Here is a 19,951-nt window from a genome sequence, read left to right as displayed (position 1 = left end):
TTTTTTTTTTCGGACAGAGACAACGCTGTTAACGGCCAGGTACTCATTTTACACCTGAGTACGGTCAGAGAATGCGAGTAAAGAGCCTTTTTCAAGGATTCAACTATGCGCCGAGCGAGGCTCGAACCCAGGGCCTTCCGATCCGAAAGCGAATGCTATACCACAAGACCACATTACTAATTTTAAAAAATCAAAAACCAAAACAAACAATAAGGGGTAGCGTGGCTCAGCAGGAACGGTCCTTGCTTCGTACCTGAAAGGTACCGAGTTCGTTCACCCGCCGCTTTGCTGTATGGCATTTTACAGTCACCTCACCCGAGCTCAATTTGCGGCTGCACTGCGACTGACGCCTGGGTTATTCCTTGTCTTCCTTTGGAAAAGAAACTAGAGACTATGGGATGAATAAAGGGAATTTATTTTTTATTTATCATAAACACAGACAATAACACAACCCTGGACAACCTTGAAGTCTCTCACCTGTGATATTTATCATATTAAGGTTTATAGTCCGTTGATACATAGGATATTATGATTTGTTTATTGGTATAACATGTTTTCCAAACATTAAGATTAATGTGTTTCTGTTTTTCTCTCTCTCTTTTACAGTCACGATGGAGGAAGAAAACAACCAAAGGTAAATGAAATCCATCTGCAATATCTCCTCCTCCTCCTCCTTCTTCTTCTTCTTCTTCTTCTTCTTCTTCTTCTTCTTCTTCTTCTTCTTCTTCTTCTTCTTCTTCTCTTCTTCTTCTTCTTCTTCTTCTTCTTCTTCTTCTTTCTTCCTTCTTCTTCTTCTTCTTCTTCTTCTCTTCTTCTTCTTCTTCTTTCTTCTTCTTCTTCTTCTTCTTCTCTTCTTCTTCTTCTTCTTCTTTCTTCTCTCTTCTTCTTCTCTCTTCTTCTTCTTCTTCTTCTTCTTCTTCTTCTTTCTTCTTCTTCTTCTTCTTCTTCTTCTTCTTTCTTCTTCTTCTTTCTTCTTCTTCTCTCTTCTTCTTCTTCTTCTTCTTCTTCTTCTTCTTCTTCTTCTTCTTCTTCTTCTTCTTCTTCTTCTTCTTCTTCTTCTTCTTCTTCTTCTTCTTCTTCTTCTTCTTCTTCTTCTTCTTCTTCTTCTTCTTCTTCTTCTTCTTCTTCTTCTTCTTCTTCTTCTTCTTCTTCTCTTCTTCTTCTTCTCTTCTTCTTCTTCTTCTTCTTCTTCTTCTTCTTCTTCTTCTTCTTCTCTTCTTCTTCTTCTTCTTCTCTTCTTCTTCTTCTTCTCTTTCTTTCTTCTCTTCTTCTTCTTCTTCCTTCTTCTTCTTCTTCTTTTCTTCTTCTTCTTCTTCTTCTTCTTCTTCTTCTCTCTTCTTCTTCCTTTCTTCTTTCTCTCGTGTCTTCTTCTCTCTGTCGTCGGTTGCTGCTCGTGTCTTCGTCTCGTCGTCTCGTGTCTCGTCGTCGTCGTCTCTCGTCTCTCTTCTTCTTCTTCTTCTTCTTCTCTTCTTCTTCTTCTTCTTCTTCGTCTTCTTCTTCTCTTCTTCTTCTTCTTCTCTTCTTCTTCTTTCTTCTCTTCTTCTTCTTCTTCTTCTCTCTCTTCTCTTCTCTCTTCGTCTTCTTCTTCTTCTCTTCTTCTTCTTCTTCTTCTTCTTCTTCTTCTTCTCTTCTCTTCTTCTCTCCCCTCTTCCTTCTTCTTCTTCTTCTTCTTCTTCTTCTTCTTCTTCTTCTTCTTCTTCTTCTTCTTCTTCTTCTTCTTCTTCTTCTTCTTCTTCTTCTTCTTCTTCTTCTTCTTCTTCCCTATTCTTCTTCCCTCTTCTTCTTCTTCTTCTTCTTCTTCTTCTTCTTCTTCTTCTTCTTCTCTTCTTCTTCTTTCTTCTTCTTCTTCTTCTTCTTCTTCTTCTTCTTCTTCCTCTTCTTCTTCTTCTTCTCTCTTCTTCTTTCTTCTTCTTCTTCTTCTTCTTCTTCTTCTTCTTCTTCTTCTTCTTCTTCTTCTTCTTCTTCTTCTTCTTCTTCTTCTTCTTCTTCTTCTTCTTCTTCTTCTTCTTCTTCTTCTTCTTCCTCTCTTCTCTTCTTCTTCTTCTTCTTCTTCTCTCTTCTTCTCTTCTTCTTCTTCTTCTTCTCTCCTTCTTCTCTTCTCTTCTTCTTCTTCTTCTTTCTTTTTTCTTCTCTTCTCTCTTCTCTTCTTCTTCTTCTTCTTCTTCCCTCTCTTCTCTTCTTCTTCTTCTTCTTCTTCTTCTTCTTCTTTCTTCTTCTTCCTTCTCTTCTCTTCTTCTTCTTCTCTCTTCTTCTCTTCTTCTTCTTCTTCTTCTTCTTCCTTCTTCTTCTCTCTTCTTCTTCTTCTTCTTCTTCTTCTTCTTCTTCCTCTCTTCTCTTCTTCTTCTTCTTCTTTCTTTCTTCCTTCTTCTTCTTCTCTTCTCTCTCTCTTCTCTCCTCTCCTCCTCTTCCTTCTTCGTCTAATAAATTGAAGGTTTACACTTCAACACTTCAGGTTATTCTTTTCCTTCAAGCTTCAAGCAGCAACATTTTCACATTTATTTTCTTGTTTAAAGATTCGATAAAATTACTGGAATAATTTATGTGTGTTTATCAAACTAATCTTTGTTGAGCCGGAAATGTCAGAAAACATTTCTCAACGTGTTTTGAACTTCTACACTCAGTCACTCGGAGGTTTTGCTGCCGTAAAGACTTAGTGCCGATAAACGACACGAGCTGATAAATTGTCTATTATTCCACCCCTCCCATTGGAAAACCCTATCATTTCTTAGTAAATACGACACAATCGTTGAATATTGCTTTGAACGCGTTGAATAAAAAATGTATTCAACGATTGCAGAATATTGTCGCACATTTTATTGGTGTAAATTAAGGTGAAAAAGACAGCTGATTGGCAATTATAAATAATCTTTTGGTGCTTATGAATACAAATCTAACGTTTTTAAGTTTTGGGTCACATTGTCATTCAGAGGGATGGAGAAATATACAAATTGTGGTGAATATGAAATACTACTTCATGCAATTAATTGATCACGAAACAGCTAGTAATCTTACTCGGAGAGGTGGAATAAACACGTTCTTTCATATCTTTATATTCATTAAACTCGTTATATTTTTATCGTACAATAACACATACTCGCAATATATTATTAATGAACCCCAAGAGATGTAATTATTTATTTATCTGTTTCACCCTGTTTCGCAAGCTCGTAGTGTTATTTGGCACGATAAAAATAACTCGTTTAATAAGTACACAGAAAATGAAAGAATGCTATATTATTAATGAACCCAAGAGATGTAATTGTTTATTTATCCGTTTCATCCTGTTTCGCAAGCTCGTAGTGTTATTTAGCACGATAAACATAAGTCGTTTGATAAATACAAAGAAAATGAGAGATTTGTATATTATTAATGAACCCAAGAGATGTAATTATTTATTTATCCGTTTCACCCTGTTTCGCAAGCTCGTAGTGTTATTTGGCACGATAAAAATAACTCGTTTAATAAGTACAAAGAAAATGAAAGAATGCTTTATTATTAATGAACCCAAGAGATGTAATTGTTTATTTATCCGTTTCACCCTGTTTCGCAAGCTCGTAGTGTTATTTGGCACGATAAAAATAACTCGTTTATTAAGTACAAAGAAAATGAGAGATTTGTATATTATTAATGAACCCAAGAGATGTAATTATTTATTTATCCGTTTCACCCTGTTTCGCAAGCTCGTAGTGTTATTTGGCACGATAAAAATAACTCGTTTAATAAATACAAAGACATTAAAGAATCAAATATATTATTAATGAGCCCAAGAGATGTAATTGTTTGTTTATCTGTTTCATCATCCCTGTACAACAGACGTTTGCCTTCGACTATTGCTTTTGGTCCATGGATCACAACGACCCCAAATTTGCAAGTAAGTGCTGATTTTACTCGCGTAATAACTAGCTATTACAGAACCCCCCCCCCTCCCCGACGTCTACATATTTGAAGGGTCTGATAACCGAACGCATTTCTGACTTGGTTTAACATTGTAGTAAAGGACAATCAGGGATGTAGGTCTTTCAGACTTTGTCTGAATTCAGATTATTTCAATTTAGAAGTGAAGGAAAGAAAGAAAAAAAAAAAGAATTAAAATAGATAAAAGTAATAAAATAATATATTGAAAAAAAAACAACAAACAAACCACAAAAACCTTCTTATTGAATGTTACAACAATATAGTATGGTGTATATAGGCCCAGCCATGACGACAATCACTTTCTGTATACACGGAAACACTTCACTAGCTGCGGGTGGTTGGATGGGAGCATCACCCTTGAATCATATACCTATGATGTTCGCATGGGTGTACGATCCGATAGTGAAGTCGTTTCTTCTTCTCTTTACTAGCCTATCCTGCTTCTTTGGTTTGTGATTGTATTTTTGACAGGAGATTTTTTTTTTTCTGTAAATCTTCTGCCTATCTGTTCTTGGTTATTTATAATTTAGGTTATGATATCTTTAGGTTATGTTTTTGATTTACATTTGTACTATTTTTGTTAGATTGCTTGTTTTTTTTTTTTTGTTTCAGCGGTCTCTCATATAACCTCAATTGTGTTGGAAGAGACCTAAAGCAACAAACAAAAAAAAAAAAAAAAAAAAAAAAAAAACTTCACTAGCTGTTTTGAACGGGAGTGAGTAGTTTCATTACAAACGCAAGTCTTCGTTATTCACAGGCCATGAATTCAGACAGAAAATTTCTGAACTGATTCTGAACTACATAGCAGTTATAGAGGTCCTCCGTCAGAAAAAACCCAAAATATTCTGAAATTTTGTTCTGTAAATAGCCACTGCGGCTACATAACGAACTCAATGTAATAACGTCATCACAACAATCAATAGATGCTTATTTGTGTGTGGCGGACTTTGTGAATTACTTCTTGGTTTAAACCCGAAGCTAAGTTGATATTTTCAAAATATTGTTGTTTTGACTGTTGCATTTGTTTGTTTTTATTTGATGTTGCACCGAGTTCTCCTGCTGTTTTGAATTCGAGATTCTGATCTGATACTTAGAATTCTCAGTTCTTTCAATTTCTCATTCTCCTACTCCTAAGTTAGTTAAGTAACTGTGGTCGATGTAGAGGCAGAGAAGTCATGAGAATTCTTTGCAGTAAATAAATTGAATTGAGCTTTTATATAGCACAACATCCACTAAACGTGCTCAAAGCGCTTTTCAAGTGATCCCTGGCCAACAGCGACAGGTAACATTTAGAACGTAAGATGACGCCTGTTAGGCGATATTACCATTTTTTTTTCTGACAGAGACAACGTTGTCAAAGGCCAGGTACTCATTTTACACATGAGTACGGTGAGAGAATGTGAGTAAAGAGCCTTTTCCAAGGACACGTTCCGTGTTTGGTATTCTGTTCTGTTTCGAAGCTGTTATATTATAATATTATATTCATTATTGGTCATTACCCTTTTCTTTTCTTTTTTTCTTTTTAGTCCACAACTTCTAGCAGCTTGGTATTGCTTTGACATATTGTAGTTGTTGTTGTTGTTGTTGTTGTTGTTGTTTTTGTTGTTCTCATTCTGTGCTTTCTGCCCACTTAGGTCAAGAGGCCGTTTTCAACTGTCTGGGGAGAGAGATCTTGGAGAGGGCCTTCGAGGGATACAATGCTTGTATCTTTGCATACGGACAGACTGGTAGGTTGTTGTCTTGTCTCACTCAAGTTTCTCTCGAGTCGAGGGAGGCTGAATTTTTTTTTCCTGAGATTATACACACACACACACACACCACACACGCACACACACACACACACACACATAGATAGTATGCGCTTGGCTTAGAAGCTCATAACATTGCCATCCGGAAGTTTAACGGACCAACACACAAAACTGTGTGTAACCATGAACGTTTATAGTCTGGTTAATAGTGAGAATTACTCATAAACGCGGATGGCAAGAAAACAATAACAAACACATGAGTGACGTCATCTTCAATCTCTATATATATGTATATAAATACACAATGTGAGTAAAGAGCCGTTTCCAAGGATTCAACTATGCGCCGAGCGAGGCTCGAGCCCAGGACTGTCCGAACCGATCCTATCCGAAAGCGAGTGTCATTGTCATACCACTAAGACCAACATAGCCGCTCTGAGTCATGTTATATTTTATTTTAACTCAGGAATAAAAAAAATTTAAAAAATCAAAAATCGAGTTGAGCTTAAAATTCTATTTTTAGCATCAAGATCAGCCAGCCCGGAAAATTAATACCGTTTTGATGCGATTCGTGACAAATGCCATTGTTCGTGTTTGATGGAGATTTGTTTCCCTTTCATCTAGGACCGGAAATTGGTCGTGGTGGCTTTCTCTCGTTGCTCTCGGGTGGTGGTGGGTGGGTTGGCGGCGGCGTTGTTGGTGACGCTTTGTCGTTGATTTGATCTTAAAATAAAATAGGATTGAATTTGATTTGATTTGATTTGGTTGTCTAGAATTTTTTGATTTATGATGTATTATCAGGCAAGCGGTCGATCGATGGTTGTTGATTCGATTTATGTAATACGTTATTATTATTAATACTAATAATACTAATAATTATAATAATAATACTAATAATAATAATAATAATAATAATAATAATAATAATAATAATAATAATAATAATAATAATAATATATTTTAATTTTGTTGATGTTGTTTGTTGTTGTTGTTGTTGTTGTTGTTCTTTTCTTTTCTTCTTCTTCTTCTTCTTCTTCTTCTTCTTCTTCTTCTTCTTCTTCTTCTTCTTCTTCTTCTTCTTCTTCTTCTCTTCTTCTTCCTTTTCTCTTCTTCTTCTTCTTCTTCTTTCTTTCTTCTTCTTCTTCTGTCTCCTCCTCCTCTTCTTCTTCTTCTTCTTCTTCTTCTTCTTCTTCTTCTTCTTCTTCTTCTTCTTCTTCTTCTTCTTCTTCTTCTTCTTCTTCTCGGTCTCCCTTTGCTGTTTTGCTTTGAGAAGGTTAGTAGATATTTAACTATATAAAGCTAAATTTCTTTTCTTTTAACTCTTCCCACCCTCCCTTCCACGCCCTACCCCCTTTCCCCGCTTACCTTCCTTGCCCCTTCCCAACCTACAACACCTTCCTCTCCCCAACCCCCCCCCCCCACCTCCCATCCCCGACAACCAAAACCTCACCCCCCCCCCCCCCCCACCCAAATCCAGGGTCCGGCAAGTCGTACACAATGATGGGTACCCAGGACCAGAATAAGGGAATCATCCCCAGGCTCTGCGATGCTCTGTTCGAGAACATTCTCAAGGTCACCACTGCCTCCCTCTCCGCCAAGGTCGAGGTCAGCTACATGGAAATTTACAACGAGAAGGTGCATGACCTCCTCGACCCCAAAGGGTAGGTGTACTCTGTGCACATAATAATAATGATAATAATAATAATAAGAAGAAGAAGAAGAAGAAGAATAATAATAATAATAATAATAATAATAATAATAATAATAATAATAATAATAATAATAATAATAATAATAATAATAATAATAATAATAATAATAATAATAGTAATAATAATAATACAGAACTGTCAATTGTACGCCCCCCCCCCCCCCCCCAAAAAAAAAGGCGTATTTTTACGCTTTTTAAATCAAATTACACTTTTATGCTTTTTTTTTTGTTCCACATTATGCCTTTTTTGTCGTTATCAAGGTAGAGATAGTGCGGGTGATTCAAGCATTTTTTTTCTTTGTGCGGAAAAATGGAAGAAATCAGCATTTTCATCATCCACTTCGAAGCTTATCTTGTTTTATGAAGCCTAAACCAGAAGCTATTTTTTCTGGGTGGGGTTCCCGACCTCCCATAGTGGGCAGGGAGGTACTTGCTATGTCCTCTATCCCCCCTGTATCTGTTTTCCAATAGCTTTTCTGTCGTTAACTTGGAATGAGATTACTTAGTAGTGTGCAGGGAGGTACTTGCTATGTCCTCTATCCCCCCTGTATCTGTTTTCCAATAGCTTTTCTGTCGTTAACTTGGAATGAGATTACTTAGTAGTGTGCAGGGAGGTACTTGCTATGTCCTCTATCCCCCCTGTATCTGTTTTCCAATAGCTTTTCTGTCGTTAACTTGGAATGAGATTACTTAGTAGTGTGCAGGGAGGTACTTGCTATGTCCTCTATCCCCCCTGTATCTGTTTTCCAATAGCTTTTCTGTCGTTAACTTGGAATGAGATTACTTAGTAGTGTGCAGGGAGGTACTTGCTATGTCCTCTATCCCCCTTGTATCTGTTTTCCAATAGCTTTTCTGTCGTTAATTTGGAATGAGATTACTTAGTAGTGGGCAGGGAGGTACTTGCTATGTCCTCTATCCCCCTGTATCTGTTTTCCAATAGCTTTTTTGTCTTTAACTTGGAATGAGATTACTTTTTGTTTTGTGCTGACCCTGGCCAGAGTCCTTGGCTAGGAGTGAAACAGTCGAATCATCTCAGTTATGTACTGTTTTTTTTTTATATTCTTAACATATGATTTGTAAACATTTGAGTGTATTCCTTTTGGTGGGATCTTGAGCTGTTGTCTGCGTAAGACCTTTAGGTGATATCAAACTAAGTACACTGATAGTGTGCTCTTGGAATCTACATCTGTTCCCTATTTGAGCCACTCCCCTCTGTCTTACCTTTTTCTCAAATCCTTTTAATTGTACATCTAGACTGTTTTTACTATCCAATTTTCTTCCTTTTTTAACTGACGCTGATATGACCTAAATGTGTTGCAAGCGCCGTAAAACATTTCAAAACAAAACAAACAAAGAACAAAAACTTTTTAAAAATTTATTTTATTTTAATTTTTTGGCAAAAGTAACCTTTACTAGGGATTGAAGATGATTGTGGTGATAGTGTTATTGTTTATTAATAATGCCTTTGTTTTAAGAATTACTCCTTTTCCTTCTAAAATGACACCTTGTTTTTCTGTCAAAACTACACCTTTTCTTCAGTTGGGGTTGGCAGCTTTGATACTATTATGTGAAGCCATCTTGGAAATGGTCAATAAAATGTGGGGTTTTTTGTTGTTGTTGTTGTTGTTGTTGTTGGTACCTTCCCATGAAAATTGGTGGGATTTCCTTTACTTACAATCCGAGAGTTTGTTCATTTCTACATACTTTTTTCACACATAAATTTTAAAGTAAAATTTGATCTTTGAGCATTTTGATTTGTCATACCGGGGGCGCTCTGAACTTTGAAATGACATTAAATAAAATTTATTACCCTGTTTTCTCAAAACCACTTTATTATTGATTGTCAACTTTTTGAAAATGTCACAGCACAGCCAATTTTTTACATTTGTTTCATGAATTAAATGACGAAATTGTGCGGCTATGTGGTCTCTTGTGGTATGACATTCGCTTTCGGATCGGAAGGTCCTGGGTTTGAGCCTCGCTCGGCGCATAGTTGAGTCCTTGGAAAAGGCTCTTTACTCGCATTCTCTCACCGTACTTAGGTGTAAAATGAGTACTTGGCCGTTAACAGCGTTGCCCCTGTCCGAAAAAATTACAATATTGCCAACAGGCGTCATGTCCCATCCTACATGTTAAGTGTTGCTGTTGGCCAGGGACCCATTGTAAAGCGCTTTGAGCACGTTTACTGGATATTGCGCTATATAAAAGCTCATTAAAATGTTTTTGTTTTTTTTGAATTAGAGAATAATCTACTCTTTGACACGACACTAAAAACTCACTTCCCACAAAGTGCGACATGGTGACTATCTCCACCCCCCCCCCCCCCCCCCCCCCCAAAACACACACACACACCCCAGTGGATCGTCGCATGGGGTCACAGTGGGTATTCGAAAGAGTCATCCTGATTGGACAAAGGGAAGCAATCAAGAATATTTTCTTCAAAGTCCCAACGCCAATCGATTGCGATATCAAGGGAAGCAACCTATTTTATTTTGAGACTCTTTATTATCATGGATTGTTTCCCTTTTGATGATATTTTCTCGATTAAATCGCACAGGGATGGGTGGCTGCAAGTCCAGATCTTATTATTTGAGCACATTTAATAGTAGATACTTCCCTATATAGGTTCATTTTAGAAAACGCTCCGAATTACAGTCACAGCGATATTATTTTCCTAATCTTTCGGTACGTTATTATTATTATTATTATTATTATTATAATTATTATTATTATTATTATTATTATTATTATTATTATTATTATTATTATTATTATAATTATTGTATTATTATTATTATATTATTATTATTATTATTATTATTATTATTATTATTATTATTATTATTATTGTCATTATCATTATTATTATTATTATTATTATTATTATTATTATTATTATTATTATTATATTTATTATTATTATTTATTATTATTATTAATTATTATTATTATTATTATTATTATTATTATTATTATTATTATTATTATTATTATTATTATTATTATTTCAGATCCAAACAGAACCTCAAGGTGCGAGAGCACAATATACTGGGTCCCTATGTGGACGGCCTATCTATGTGTTTAGTGTCGTCATATGAGGTACGTATGGGGTACTCGCAAAAACCTCATTTGGTGTGCTGAATTGGGAAGTTTCTTAGAAGTCATCGTCATCGTTACCATCATCATCATCGTCGTCGTCTTCGTCATCATGATCATTATAATTATCATCATATCATATCATCATCATCATCATCATCATTATCATCATCATCATCGCCGTCGTCGTCGTCATCATCATCATCATCATCATCATCATCATCATCAGTCTTGGTTGGACAAAAACATTAATATAGATAGAACGAAGTTTACATCACTCGGGTCTTTGTTATTGTTTTTTTTTTATTTTTTACCATCCGCTTTTATGATTAATTCTCACAAAACTATTAACCAGACTATAAACGTTCAAAGTTACACATAGTTTCCGGATGGCAATGTTGTGAGCTTCTTAACCAAGCGCACACTATCTATATTATTTATTATCAAAATCTACCTCGAAAAAAATTCTTGAGCTGTTTTTTATTTATTTTTTTAAATTTATTTTTTTGGTATATTTTTTGTTATTTGTTATTATTTATTTTTTTTTTTTTTGTTGTTTTAAGTAAGAAAAATAGGGGTGCTTCGTATTGTTTTTGTTATACGGTATAGTGAAATCAGGTTTTCCCGGAAATGAATGGGGAGCTAATGAGTCTTTCTAAAGCGTTTATTGACCTTGTTATCTGTGGTTATCTCCCCCAGGAAATTCACAATCTGATGAGCGAGGGGAACAAGTCAAGGACAGTGGCCGCCACCAACATGAATAGCGAAAGTTCAAGGTCACACGCTGTCTTCAACATCGTCCTCTCCCAGACTTTGACAGACCAGGCATCCGGGGTGAGTCTGATGACGTCACAGATGTGCTTAGTTCGCGTTTCTTACAGTTTCTTTTTGTGTTTTTCTTTTTTTTTCTTTTTTACTTTATTATTTTTTTGTCTGCATTTCTTTCTTTGTTCTGTTGCTTTAGTTCTTTTTTTTTTTTTCTTTCCTTTATACATTCATTAATTCTTCTTCTTCTTCTTCTTCTTTTGTGCCTTTCTCCTTCTCCTCCTCCTCCTCCTCTTCCTCATGCTCCTACTCCTCCTTTTGCTCCACCTCCTCCTCCTACTTTCTCTAACTTTTCCACGATTTTTCTCATATTCCTCCAGGTTCATTCCTCCTCTCCCTCTTCACCCTCCTCCCTTCCCTCTTTATCTAACCTTTTCTAGTCATTCGACGGAACCTTAAATAACCTAAATCGTGTCGAAAGCGCCGTTAAACACCTAAAAACAAAAACAAAACTAGTCATTCGAGTGCTGCGCTACCACACTTGACACCACCTACGCCAACCTCCTCCCTGGAACTCTCTGTTCCCTGCCCCTACCCCTCCTCTCATATTCCCCAACACCTTTGTGTTCTATCTGACACTCCCCCCCCCCCCCCAACTCTCTAACCGGCCCTGCCCCTCAAGTTTCGTCATGCCAATCGTCCGCTGTTTATCCCAAATTAGCTGGGGCAGGACAAAACTGCACAAACAAACCACTTGACGCCAATTCAATATACAAGGTGAATGTACAATCTTAACCATAAAGCTAGCTAAAGGTCAACTCCACTGCAAGTTGTTCTATTCTAACACTCAAAGTTTCGGGGGGGGGGGGGCTTGGGGATTACGCGATACGACGACTCAGGTGTGAATGTGTACCTGGCTAATGCTAACGGCGGTGACGGATATGGTGAGAGTGCGAGAGTACAGAAAGGTCGCCACTGTATGAAATTTGAAATGGCGCGTGGCGTTTTGTGGCGTGGCGGAGCGTTTCTATGACAACCAAACTCTAGCTAAACTTCTAACCGAAATACAGATGAAAAGGAATCAAGATCGACATTCTAACTAGAGCATTTATATAGCGCAGTATACACTAAACATGCTCAAAGCGCTTTACACGGGGTCCCTGGCCAACAGCAACACTTAACATGTAGGACGGGAGGACATGATTGTTTACGCCCAGTGAGGTCAACTATCCCGTGTGCAGTCGAGATTTTAAAAATTTTCTGACCATCTTGCCCACCCAGCAGTGAATGGGTAGCTGAGTCTGTTAGATTTGGCGGAAAGTACTTTGTGCGATAGACTAGCGTCCTATCCAAAGGATAGCAAGCAATTGTCCGTTTCTGGCCATAGAAACCGGGACATCTCCGGCTCCACGGGGCCAATGGCTCTCAAGGAGGTCAACTATAAAGTTCATTATTTATTAAAGATTGAGTGAGTTAAGTGTTAAATTTTAACACTTTGAAATATAAGGACTCACTCAATCCTAGAGATTTTTGCTACTTTCCAAAATTGGAAAAAAAAATGTTTTAAAAATGAGCATGTGCATAGATAGTTTTATTCAATTACCATTAACATTATAAGAATTGATACCACGCCTATAATTTGTCTCAGAAAAATGTAAGAAATAGGCATGGGGTAAACTACGGATAAAGTCGGTGTTAGGGTTGAATGAGTTAAGGAAGGAGAGACAAGACACCTCTGTCAATTGGCTAATAATTCGAAAGTCCTAGAAGTAAGTCCGTCCGTCCTCCTTTACTTGCCTTGCTTGGCAGATGTCAGAATAGAAGTGCGGCTATGTGGTCTAGTGGTATGACACTCGCTTTCGGATCGGAAGGTCCTGGGTTCGAGCCTCGCGCTCGGTGCATAGTTGAGTCCTTGGAAAAGGCTCTTTACTCACATTCTCTCACCGTACTCAGGTGTAAAATGAGTACCTGGCTCGTTAACAACGTTGACTTTGTCCGAATTTTTTTTTAATATCACCTAACAGGCGTCATGTCCCGTCCTACACGTTAAATGTTGCTGTTGACCAGGGACCGCTGTGAGCACATTTAGTAGATATTGCGCTATATAAAGCTCAATTTAAAAAAAAAAAAGTTTTCCGCCGTCGTATACTGACGGAACACCTTTTAAATTAAAAAAAAAAAAACAACACTTTGACCCAACAGGCGTCATGTCCCGTCCTACACGTTAAGTGTTTGCTGTCGACCACCAGGGACCTCTTGTAAAGTTCTTTGAGAACGTTTAGTGGATATTGCCCTATATAAATGCTCTAGCTTTTTTAAAAAGACATATATATATATATATATATATAATATATAATATATATATATATTATATATATATATATATATATATATATGTCTTTTTTAAAAAGCTAGAGCATTTATATAGAATTATATATATATATATATATATTAATATATATATATATATATATATAATTCTTTTAATAATTTATATAAATATATATATATATATATTTGAGTGTTGTTGGGTACTTGTAGGTACAAGAGTGCTCGATAACGTTGGTTAGAGCTAATATAATATATAAATGGAGTCACTCACTTATTTATGTCCGAAACACATGTTTCTGTGAATTCCACGTCGTCAGTCGGCAGATTATGACCGTAAAATCATTTTATTTCATTGGGGGCTCGATGTTGATTTTCTTGAATCCTTACTTCCGTTTGCTTTTAAAATATTGCCCTTCCCTCAAAGTAAAGTTTAAAATATTGAAAAGTTAGAAAATGAATATGTAATTATGTGAATCTTTAATTTTGTTTGTTTAAAAAGTGTTTTGTATGACATCTGTTAGATATATGAAAAATAAACTGGCCTATTTTTGCTCGCGCCTACATATTATTTACTTGTTACTGGGCCGATTCTGACCGTTGATGACTCAAAAGATTTGCCTCGATCAACTTGTACATATATGCAGGCCTGACAATATTTTGCGTCATTTTTTTTTTTTTTTGGTGAGAATTCCATTACAATAATGAGCTCACAATGTTGTCAGACATGCAAATAGGTACACGTTGGTCTCGGTCTAACTTATTTTCCACGATATTTAAAATCTTAGATCAGCCTTTATTTATCCGCACGTTTTTGTGGGTTTTTTTCTGTTTTTTTTTTTCTTTTTTTTCCTTTTCTTTTTGCTGGTTCTTCAATCGGAGTCTGTAAAACAATTAAACATTCTTTTGATACCGTGAAATTGTATTGAGTCAACATCAACAGTTAACAACAACCAACAGACAACATCAGTTATAAATCCTATCCTTTGTAACCCATTGGTATAATTAATGTTTGTAAGCTAAATTGGTCAAATAGCTAAGAAGGAATTATATAACGGCACATGTCGTTCGTGAAATTTTAGCCGTTGCTTTAACATTAACTTGGTTGGGCCCCTGTATTCCTAAATGGATGAGTTAAATTTTGTTTGTTTTGAAATCTAACCAATTGTCAAAAAAAAAAACAAAACAAAAAAAAAAAAACAAAAAAAAAAAAACAAACAAAAACCGAAAAAAACCCCAAAACAAACGGCATTACATCGTTTAAACATGATACATGCTTAAATATAAATTGTAAGCTCAATTTAAAGAATCTGAGTTGAAATAAATACCTTCATTTAACACCGTCCATAAATTGAATTTCTAGCATGTAAATTATCTGGACATAACATCGTTTTGGTACCGTAGGCCACATCTGTTTATTTTCCAATATTTTTTTTAAAAGTATAAACCCAATTGATCGTCATTCCCCGGGTTTCATTTTAAAATTGAGCCTTTCTCAAAATCCATGAATCGCCTCCATTCGCCCTTTCCACGTGATCTCTTTGCGTGCTGTGATTGGTGTATCTTGGATACGCCTGTCGCTCCTTCCTCCTTTTTGCTTTTTGCACACGAAACAGGCTGTGACGACGCCCACTATGGCCAGGCACAGTGCGAGGGTTGTCATGATAGCAAGCGCTATCAACATCGCATCTTGGTTGTTGTTGTTGTCATCTTCGCTGCTGCTGTTTTTATTACTATTTTTATTTGCTGGCGTCGTTTTCTGGTTTCCCGCTTGTGATTTTTGAGTTGCTTTCGAAGACGAAGTTCCCTGGGTTGTCGATCGTAGTGTATTTGGTTTTGGTTGTAATGGAGATTGTTTTGTTGACTGGTTTTGCGTTTGTCCGTGTGATTTCCCAGTTACTTTAGAGGATGCTGAAGACGTTGATGAAGAAGGGTTTGCTGGTTTAGACGTTACGCTTGTAACCTTTTTAGCTGTTGTAGAGGTGGTAGATGTTGATCGTGTGGTTTTTGGCGTAGTGGTTGTGGTAGTGGTTGTGGTGGTAGTCGTTGTCGGTCGACAATCTATTTCCAATTGCTTGTGGATAAAACGTAAGTCGTATCCCCTGAATTTGGATGGGACACCGCAGGTGGGTGGTTCACTGGATGTGGATTTTTGCAAATAATCGGAGAACCACAAGGCGTCGCATTCGCACCGCCAATTTAAAACAGCTTTCATGTTGATTTCCGTGTTTGATGACGTGAGCAGAGAGTTCAAGGATTTAGGTAAAGAGGTCAAAGCCGTACCGCGAAGGTCAAGGCTACCGATACGGCTCCCCTGAAATGCACCCGGTTCGATGGTCGTGATCAAATTGTCTCTGAGGTTTAAATCGTCGATGGAGACGCGTTGGAAATCGTTGGATGAAATTTTGGTGATTTTGTTGGCTTGAAGGTTCAAAGCTTTTGGTGCAGCAGTTGCTGTCTGAATGGCCACGGTTGGGATGTTCGTGATTTGATTCGAGGATAAATCCAAAAGGTCAAGAGACGTCGATTTTAAACTGTCGTCTGCCACGGTTGTTATTTGGTTTTCCGAAGCGTCAACACTTTTCAGTGACGTCATTCCTGCCACGACTTGTGGCGGAAGTGACGTCAGTTTCATCTTGGAGATGTCGAGCGTTTGGAGGTTGGCGAGCTTCTGGAATGTCCCGGACTCGATGGAATTGACCTCGTTCGACGCCAGGCTTAGGTACTCCAGCTTGTCGAGTCCGTCAAAGTCGTGGACTGTCAGTTTTGGTAGTTTGTTTCCTGGTGTTGTTATAGAAAAATATAAAATTATGGCGGATTAGCAGATGAGTTAAACCACTGTACGTTAAGAGATTTGGTCTATAAACAGGGTTGCCGATTTTCCCAATATTTATGGAATTATGTTAAGTTAAGAAAAACAAACAAAACAAAAAACAAACAAACAAAGAAAAAAAAAAGGACAGCAATCCTCCGTATATTTTCAGACCACCGGATGAACGGCATCTAATAGAAGAAAATATTGAGATGATATCACTCTCGGCCAATTACTCTTAAATTTTAATTTTTTTTTTTACTATAACTATAATGCAATATATCCTACATGTAAGTATACGTAATGCCTTTTTATAGGAGTTCAGTGAGTGTTCAGATAGGGTTCGGTCGATGTGTTTGTCCGCGTACAAGTTCAGTAGAACTCCCCCCCCCCCCCCCCCCCCGCCACTTTCCCCCCTTCCTGAATTGACATTCGTTCACATCTGGTCGATAAAAAAGGAAATATCAGGGGAAATGAAAAGGATTTTTAAATTTTTTTAAGAAAATGAATGAATGAATTAATTATTAAAACCATTTATTTCTTTTTTCTTTTTTTCCGTTTAATTTTCTTTTATTTATTTATTTATTTATTTATTTATTTGTTCATTTATTTACTTAAATACTTAAAATTGCTCACCACTCACCTGACAAATTTAATTTTTTAAGATTCTTAAGCTCCACGAAAGACTTCGGTATCAACTGCTGGATGTTGCTGAGGGCTAAATTTAACTCCTCCAGATTTCCCAGTCCCTGAAACGTCTGGGAATCAAAGCTCCGAATGCTGTTCTGAGCCATGGCTAAAACTCTAAGCTTGGTGTTCGCGCTGAAGACAGGTCCGAAAAACCTCATGACATTGGCATGGTTTAGGGTCAGCGTCTCTAGTTCAGTGTATTTGGAAAAAGTGGTCGCTCTTAGCAGCCCGTATCTGGACAGAAGGCTGCATCCTCCGGGGAGGATTTTGAGATCCTTGACCGTGGCAGGGATGTCCGGATCATCGGGACAAATTTTGCACACGGCTTGAGATGCGTCGCACACGTTGCAGTCAGGGGGCGACGGGCATGCGGCTTGGACGAGGAGGTTCGTGTTGGACCACGGTGATGGGTGATGAATCCACAACAGCAGAAGAGAAATGAAGATTAGTTTATGTGGAGACAGCTTAGACGATGATGATGATGATGATGGTAATAATGTGGATTGGGTTAGGGCGTTTTGTATGCGATTTGCTAGTTCAACAGCCATTCTAATCTTCCGTTGATACTTTGTTTGACTTTTAAAAAATATTTAAAAATTAAGATCTTTCTTACTGCCTTTCGATAATCAGATAGATGACTTTTTCGTTTGATTGTTCTTGGTCTATGGTTATAAAATAAGTAGCTTTTCCTTTACAGTTGGCCTATTTCAAAGAGGGGTGATTCTTGAAATGTGTATAATATTTACGTGATAAACTACGAATATGGTAATCTAATTATTATTGTTGTTCTTGTTCTATGGTTATAAAATAAGTAGCTTTTCCTGTACAGTTGGCCTATTTCAAAGAGGGGTGATTCTTGAAATGTGTATAATATTTACGTGATAAACTACGAATATGGTAATCTTATTATTATTGTTGTTCTTGGTCTATGGTTATAAAATAAGTAGCTTTTCCTGTACAGTTGGCCTATTTCAAAGAGGGGTGATTCTTGAAATGTGTATAATATTTACGTGATAAACTACAAATATGGTAATCTAATTATTGTTAAAGAATTCCTAGAATTAAACAATGAACGAATTCGTAAAAAAAAAAATTCCCCAGGAATTTATTCTTTTATATAGTTAATATATCACAGTTAAGGAATTAATCACAGTTAAATTATAATTAATCGTAAAATACCAAATTCAAAATTTTAAACCACCCCTTATCTCTTAGATATCACAGTTAAGGAATTAATCACAGTTAAATTATAATTAATCTTATAAAATACAAAATTCAAAATTCTAAACCACCCCTGATTATCTCTTGAATTTTTCTTTTCTTTTCACATAACATTGAATCACACTTCCTTGGTTTTTCCTTTACTATTCTTGCTTGTTCTTCACAATGAATAATTTGAATCCGATTCGAATTGTCATACGGAACCAAATCACATAAATTAAATACGATTAAAATTCAACAGAAAAGTGGATAAAAGTCCTCTTTTTTGTTTACTACTTAAATTTTGAAAACGGTTACAGAAATACGATTGAAATTCAACAGAAAAGTGAATAGAATCCTCTTTTTGCCCACTACTTAAATTTCGAAACCGTCTTTACGTCCAATAGATATATCTTGCATGGAATACATTTAATGTTACCCTCTATTTTTATATCGAATTCTCATACGGAACAAATCACAGAAATACGATTGGAATTCAACAGAAAAGTGGATAAGAGTCCTCTTTTTGCCTACTACTTAAGTTTTGAAACCGTCTTTACGTCCTCTAGATATATCTTGCATGGAATCCATTCAATGTTGTCCTCTATTTTTACCAATCACAGAAATACGATTAAAATTCAACAGAAAAGTGGATAAGAGTCCTCCTTTTGCCTACAACTTAAATTTTGAAACCGTCTTTACGTCCTCTAGATATAATACCTTGCATGGAATCCATCTATTAATGTTATCCTCTATTTTTATATGAAAATTGATTCGATTCGAACGCATTATGACATAGATTAATAGTCAAAATTGCACCGCGTGACACAGACACCGTCACGAATGCACGGTGCTGCATAGACATATCTAGGGATAGCTACACCCTGTATATTGGTGTAGGGTGTGTGTATGTCATTTATCATATCACACATACACACATACATTCACACACGTCTCCTCGAATTGAAAGTCCAAAATGAAATTAAATAATTGGTCGAGAACCTCGGTTCAATACCGCCGCCGTACTCTGAGAAAACAATTTTTAAAAAATATTTTGACCAGAAATCTCGTCCTTCAAATTATTTCTATCGATCCAAATGACCGTGGTCATGTCGATGACTCTTAAATCTGGGACTTTCTTGAAATCCCAGGTTTGAGAGGGGTTTTCGTCCGTTTTTTGTTGTTGTTTTGTATTGTTTTGTTTTTCTTAAGATGAATAAACAAAAAAACATTGATGGGCAGGAAATAGTATGTTCCTTTGTTTTGTTTATTCATTTTAACAACGCCACTGCCACATTATCTCATTCATGTGTAGTGTTTCATTCATCCTGTTTTGTTGATAAAGGGGAAACCCGAAACGTCCATTCTATCCGGTTTTCATAATTAAATTGGAAGCTTACATTCAGTTTCACATTATTTATTTCAAACATACCACAAGACCTCATAGCCCCCCCCCCCCTTCCCCCCACACAAGACAAGGGTCATTTCAAGCGATTGTTTGTCCAAAGACGAGTTTTCTGGCCATTTTTTTAAAATGCGTTTTTACAGATTACAATAGAATGATCTGCCTCCAATTCTGTTGTTCTTCCGAAAAATGCAGTATCCTGGTTACTGCTGATTTCCGTGATAACTGCCATTATCACGGGAAGAGAAGCAGCATCATGCGTTATTATTATGTACTGTATAAAT

At 36.6% G+C, this 19,951-nt stretch overlaps 2 protein-coding genes across 4 annotated transcripts in view; one reads left to right on the top strand and one right to left on the bottom strand.

Annotated features, from left to right (window-relative positions):
* LOC144957010 (kinesin-like protein KIF13A) overlaps positions 1 to 19,951 on the top strand; it is a 352,589-nt gene that overhangs the window by 134,269 nt on the left and 198,369 nt on the right. For all 3 annotated transcript variants that reach the window (XM_078887927.1, XM_078887926.1, XM_078887925.1), the window contains exons 3-8: positions 607 to 634; positions 3,814 to 3,871; positions 5,550 to 5,642; positions 7,138 to 7,321; positions 10,383 to 10,470; positions 11,167 to 11,301. In XM_078887927.1, the coding sequence (XP_078744053.1) occupies positions 607 to 634; positions 3,814 to 3,871; positions 5,550 to 5,642; positions 7,138 to 7,321; positions 10,383 to 10,470; positions 11,167 to 11,301 (586 nt within the window). The remainder of the gene's footprint in view (positions 1 to 606; positions 635 to 3,813; positions 3,872 to 5,549; positions 5,643 to 7,137; positions 7,322 to 10,382; positions 10,471 to 11,166; positions 11,302 to 19,951) is intronic.
* LOC144957013 (uncharacterized) lies at positions 14,465 to 19,292 on the bottom strand. The gene is made up of 2 exons (XM_078887936.1): positions 17,016 to 19,292; positions 14,465 to 16,341 (listed from the first exon to the last, which is right to left on the bottom strand). The coding sequence occupies exons 1-2, from the start codon at positions 17,608 to 17,610 to the stop codon at positions 15,056 to 15,058; spliced, it is 1,881 nt and encodes a 626-aa protein (XP_078744062.1). The 5' UTR covers positions 17,611 to 19,292; the 3' UTR covers positions 14,465 to 15,055.

Source organism: Berghia stephanieae, chromosome 11 (assembly GCF_034508935.2).
Source record: "Berghia stephanieae isolate SIO BIC M18660-M18661 chromosome 11, UCSD_Bste_1.3, whole genome shotgun sequence".
Lineage (NCBI taxonomy): Eukaryota > Metazoa > Mollusca > Gastropoda > Nudibranchia > Aeolidiidae > Berghia > Berghia stephanieae.
Note: the sequence above shows the minus strand (reverse complement) of the source record. Positions and strands in the feature narration are given on the sequence as shown.